The sequence below is a fragment of the Orycteropus afer genome, unplaced genomic scaffold (assembly GCF_000298275.1).
Source record: "Orycteropus afer afer isolate SDZICR_OR568_19922 unplaced genomic scaffold, OryAfe1.0 scaffold00140, whole genome shotgun sequence".
Lineage (NCBI taxonomy): Eukaryota > Metazoa > Chordata > Mammalia > Tubulidentata > Orycteropodidae > Orycteropus > Orycteropus afer.
Window position 1 is genome coordinate 8,462,357 of NW_006921727.1, and position 6,166 is coordinate 8,468,522.

General features: G+C 39.6%; 1 protein-coding gene across 1 annotated transcript in view; it reads right to left on the reverse strand.

Annotated features, from left to right (window-relative positions):
* Positions 1 to 510: 510 nt before the first annotated feature.
* Positions 511 to 6,166, reverse strand: part of LRRC1 (leucine rich repeat containing 1) — a 187,285-nt gene continuing 181,629 nt past the window's right edge. Inside the window, exons 12-14 of the mRNA XM_007945629.2 lie at positions 4,856 to 5,028; positions 2,606 to 2,742; positions 511 to 669 (exon numbers count right to left, since the gene is read on the reverse strand). Of these exons, the coding sequence (XP_007943820.1) occupies positions 511 to 669; positions 2,606 to 2,742; positions 4,856 to 5,028 (469 nt within the window). The remainder of the gene's footprint in view (positions 670 to 2,605; positions 2,743 to 4,855; positions 5,029 to 6,166) is intronic.

The window sequence follows — 6,166 nt, forward strand, 5'->3', positions numbered from 1 at the left end:
AATAACGACAAAAAAGAAATACATATTTTTTGTTATGAAATATCTATACAAAATTTTTAAAATTTACACCATCTGAGCTGCCACAAAAAGAGTTTAAAAAAGTATCAGTTTTTACCCTCATACATAAAACTCTGTCATCCAAGAAAACTTGGGCCCAAAATGTTTCAGCACTTATGGAGGGGAGGAGGATAAAAATTCCCCTTCCTGCTCTCCCTTTCCCCAATATAAAACAGAAACAAAGGTCAGATGTTTACAGTAGTGTATTCTACTTATTACAAACAACCAAAATTAAAAAAAAAAAAAATCAGGCCAGGAGATCACTGGTGCAGACTGGTTGATGGATTAGAGTAAGGCACTTCCTTTGAGAGAGCAGCATCCCAACAGGCCACTTGAAGAGATGATGCGCCAGGTTCTGGTTAAGACAAAGGACTTCATGGGGCTCCTCAGAAGCAGATGGGAACATCTCCACAGCAGGGGAAGACACAAGAGGTACAACTCGGAGGTGAAACACTACACAGAAGTGGTCACTCGGTCAATGGCATGATTGACCTCGTTTTTGTTGGAATCCAGCCCTTTAGCAGTGTTCATGTCATTCCGTAAATTCTCCACTGTCTTTTTCATGTTCTTTAACTCCCCTGGATGTGGAGTGGCTCGCCTTAGGAGTGTTCTCTGAAAACAAACAGTGGAGTGAGTGGTATTATCCCATTACTCTTTCAAATGTGTAGCTTTGAGGCACTAGCATTCCAATGCAAAGCTCCTCCTTACAGGTTATAAGTCAGTAAAAAAAACTCTTTGGAGCTATGTGCATTTATTAATTGTTTACTAGTAGTTAATGGAATATAAAAGCACTTCATAAAATTCGGCTAGTCAAGATTGCAAGAATACTTTTAAAATAAAATAATAGTATTTAAAAAAATATAAGCCCTGGTGACACAGTAGTTAAGTACTTGGCTGCTAAGCCAAAGGTCAGCAGTTTGAAACCACGAGCCGCTCCATGGGAGAAAGATGGGGCAGTCTGCTTCTGTAAACATCACAACCTTAAAAAACCTATGAGGCAGTTCTTCTCCATCCTTTGTTACTTTGAGTCAGAATCGACTGGATGGCAGTGGGTTTGGTTTTGGTTTTATTTAAAAAATGGATTAGAGTAAGATAAAAATAAAATTCCATGAACAGTAAGAAAAAAAGAAATGAATTTTAAAATAAATTGTAGGGTGTAGAGGAAGAAAAGGGTAAAGGGTTAAAAAAAAAAAAAAATAGTATCACTATAATGCGCTACTATAACCCAAAAGTAGTTCTGGTTTCCTTCAACCCCTGAGGCATAGGAGTTAAAGAAAAATTGAAGCAAGGAGAGAAGGACTTCTTTTCTTACTTTGCTGCTGTGTGGGCTATTTATATGGCCTACTGATGAAAGTTCACATTCTTCTAATAAGTCCACAGTGCTGGAAATGAAGTTAGGGGGTATGGGCAACTTTTTGAAAAAAATTCCGTTTTTAATAATTTGTAAGCTCTTCAGTTCATAAAATAGCATTTTTATCTTTTAAATGGCCTGTCCACGGGTTTCAGGAAGAGCCAAGCAAGGGAAACAAAATCCTGAAAGAGCACTACTGAGGCAACGAAGTAACTGGTAAAATAATCAGACACTAACAAGTCCTGAGGTAAACATTAAAGAGTCCTTTATTTTGAAGTTATTTGAAGTAATTATTGAAGTAGTTGACTACTGCAAATAAGTGAAATATCATTCGGTGACAGGCAGAAATAACAAAGACTATAGGTAACAATGTAAAAGCTGCCCTTTGGTTTTGGGGCAGCAAGTACTCCCTCTAGGCTCTGTTTATGAAAATCTCAATTAGTGCCAGGAATTTAAGAAGCCCAAGTCAACTTACAGGAAAATTTCAGAGTTGCCACAGAGTCTTGGAGACATCTCCCTTACCCCATCATAGGACAAAACGAAGGTCAGATGGGCATTCTACTGATAGTAGCTGATACCCATTCAAGTATAGATGAGAGTAAGGGTGAGAGATATTTTCATATCTGTTCCTAATTTCTAAATAATACCCCTAAGGCTGTCCCACCAGAATCACAAGAACTCTATGTGAAGATAAAGGTGACCTGGTCTTATGAAAAGAGAGAAGTCTGGTACATCAGAAGGGAAAGCAAGTCACACGTGATGAAATGTGAATGGAGTCAACAGAGATCTACTGCATGGGGCAGCCATAAATAGGGTAGGATAGGGTGGGTGGGAAGAGACTTAATTCACTGGGAACAACAAAATATAGAAAGTTCCCAACTGATTTCAAGAAAACAGTGGGGGTGGAGGAGAGGGAGCTATTACAAACACACACACACACAAAGAGAGAAACAGAAAGCACCATAAACTATCCAAACAAACAAAAACCTCTAAAGCCCTATTTTCCTTATTTACATTTTGAGAATCAGTACCTACAAGTACCTAGTTTTGTCTTCTAAATGAATTCTAAATACTGAAGACAAAACAGAGAATATACTATTTTAAAATAAAAGGATTCCTTACTAGGTACCATTCTCAATATTTGGAAAGCTTTTAAAATTCAACTCCCATGAAAGAAAAGAATATCCATTTCCATACCGTTTCATTTTCGTCTTCATCTATTTCATCATCCAAAAATCGGATTGCACTGACTCTGTTTACTGCACTCTCATTCCAGGCTTCATCGGAGACATCATTTACCAAGTTCTCCAGCGCACCACAGCGTGGAAGATTCTCTGTTGGGACAAAGGACACATCAACAGGGAACTCTGGTTCACACATCTGGCAACCACGATGTTATCAATCTGATGGCCAACTAGGCAGAATAACTGAATCTTCAGGTGGTACAAGCAGTTAATGTGTTCTGCTGCTAACCAAAAAGTTGGTGGTTCAAGTCCACCTAGAGGGGACTTGGAAGAAAGGTGTGGCGATCTCCTTCTGCCACTGAAAACCCTATGGGGCACAGTTCTACTACAACACACATGGGGTTGTCATGAATTGAAATCCCCTTGATGGCAACTGGTCTTATGGAGAATATATAAGCAGAGGTACAACAACTGAAATAAGGAGGGCAAATTAATTATTCCTACCTCTAAGCCTTGGCTTTAAAAACAAACAAACAAAACAATGAACCCTTTAACCATTATTTAAGGGATACTAACACATATGGTTAGGGAGATAAAAAACCATTTGTAAATGGACAGTGCTGATAGTTGCACGACAAGGTGAAAGTAATTAAATCACTGAACTGTACACTGAAAAATAGTTAAAATGGTAACCATTGTTTTGCAGACAAAAAAAAAAAAGGCCTTGGATACCCCTTTTTAAAAATGACGCATAATTTTATTTGGGATCATGTAAAATATCTCCTAAATTTATGCCTACTATTTCATCATAAGGAGCTCTGGTAGCATAGTGGCTAAGGCACTTGACTGCTAACCAGAAGGCTGGCGGTTCAAACCCACCAGCCGCTCCTCGGAAGGAAGGTTGGGCAATCCTACTTCCGTAGTGATACTGCCTCGGAAACCCAAGGAGGGGTCGCTATGAGTCGGGGCTGACTTGACGGCACACAACAACAACAACAACAACATTTCATCATAGAATATCTTCATCACTTCCAAAACCAAACCAAATTCACTCCCATTGTGTTGATTCTGACCCATAGTGACCCTCATAGGGTTTCCAAGGCTGTAAATCTTTACAGAAACAGATTGTTCATCTTTCTTCTGTGAAGCAGCTGTTGGGTTCAAACCACCAATCTTCTGGTAGCAGCCAAATGTCTTAATCACTGCACCAACAGAGCTCCTTTCTTGATCACTTACAGAATCCCTTTTCCTAATTCGCTTTTATAGACTAACTTTAAAAACTTTCTCATGACAGTGATGTGGCTGCACCTGTTGAATACTATTGTCAGCTGCTGTTGTTAGCTGCTGCCAAGTTGGCCCCTAACTCAAAGTGACCCCATGAATAACTAAACAAAATGCTGCCTGATCCTACCCATCCCCATGATCAGCTGCAGATTGAACCACAGTCATCCACAGGATTTTCACTGACTGATTTTCTGAAGTAGTTTGTCTGGTCTTTCTTCTTTGTCCATCTTACTCTGGAATGCCCACTGAAACCCATTCAGCATCATAGCAGTACACAAACCCAAGAACAGATGGGGGATAACTTCATGAAATGCACTGGTTGGGACTCAAACCTGGCTCTTTTCAAGCATGGAAGGTGAGAATTATACCAATGAACCACCAATGTGCCTCATGTTGGATACTAGTACTTTCTTTAGTAATACCTTCTACCATATTTCTCTTTTAGGGTCTTAAAAACTCAGCTAACAAAGCTGGGATTGGCAAGTGAGTTTTGGAGCCTTCCCAATTTGAGTTCCCAATCTCTGACAGTACTCTGATTCTCTTCCATCAAACCCAGCTCTCAGCTTGGGAACCGTAATAGTATTTTGATGCTAGCATGGATATTTCCTAAAACCATACATAATTTATAAAACAGAGATGCCATAAGTCAAAGCAATAACTCACTGACTTAAAAACAGTATGCCAGTGTCGTTAACTACAAATCCTCATACTGTAAGTGTGGATTTTAAGTGACTCTTACCTTTTTAGGAACTTAGGCACTATGCTACCAGAGCTCCTATAAACAAGAGTAAGAGGTACTTTTCCTGCAAGGGTGCAGGGGAAACTTCCCCAGGTTGTCCCACAATGACCTCACCTGGGCTGACAGAGTAAACAAAATACAATCAAATTCACATGTGGGAGAATAAGTGGCTTTATGGGTAGACATCAGTCTCCACTCATTCCCAAGGCTACATGATTACTGTCCTTCTATTAAATTCACCTTGGCAAGTAGGTTCAGAAGGCAGCTGAGGAAGTAAGACACAGGTTAAAATCTTCTCCCCTGTAGTGTGGTCTGTGTCCGTCTGGAACGTGAGCAGAGGCTGGGACTGGTTGTCAGATAACCAAAGAGCCTTCAGCTTCAAGGTGGTTAGGGATAAAGGTAGATGCAACAACCTAATTTAAAACAAAGGGAGACATCATGACCTCAAATTTGGTAGTTAAATTAATTCCTGTCAATAAAAACAGGGAAAACACTTAAAAATATTTTCCTGCTCTTGGATCAAAGTGCACAAAGATGTTATGTTTATACTTCTTGTTGCTGTTAGCCATTCTTAAGGCAGACCCTGACTCATGGAGATCCCATGCACAATGGATCAGATTGTTCTGATCCACAGGAGATATATATATGGGAGCTCTGCTGGCATAGTGCCTAAGGCATTTGACTGCTAACCAGAAGGATGGCAGTTCAAACCACCAGCCACTCCTCAGAAGGAAGGTTGGCCAATTTACTTCCGTAGTGATACCGCCTCGGAAACCCAAGGAGGGGTCGCTATGAGTTGGGTCCGACTTGACAGCACATAACAACAACAACAAATATATATATATAACCAAAGATTATTAATGGTTACCAGAGGTAGGAGAGGGAAAGGGAAAGTTTTTGTTATATATCTGTATTTATTTATTTAATTATTCTCCCCCCAACCTATCTTGGAATTTTTCCCTCTCCTCCCCCCTCACCGATAACCAACAAAGAAAGTTTCCCTCCATGTATACACCTTTTCTTGACTTTTTACAGTAGTGGGCTAATACAATATTTGTCCTTCTATAATTAACTTATTTCACTCAGTATAATGTCTTCCAAATCCATCCACATTATGTGGTGTTTTGCAGATTCTACATTATTCTTTAGGGTTGCATGTATTACATTCTGTGTATGTACCTCAGTTTGTTTATCCATTCCTCAGGCGATGGGCACTTAGGTTGCTTCCATCTCTTTGCTATTGTGAACAGTGCTGCAGTGAACATGAGTGTGCATATATCTATTTGTATCCTGCCTCTCACTTCTTTAGTATATATACCTAGTAACAGGTTGCTAGATCAAATTTACTTCTATTTCCAACTTTTTAAGGAATCGCTATACTGATTTCCACAGCGGTCACATCATTTTACAGTCCCACCAGCAGTGTATGAGAGTCCCAGACTCTCTACATTCTTGTGACCATTTGTTATTTTCTGTCTTGCAGAACTTTGCTATTCCATGCTGGTGTGAGATGGTATCTCATGGTTGTTTTGATTTGCATCTCTCTAACGG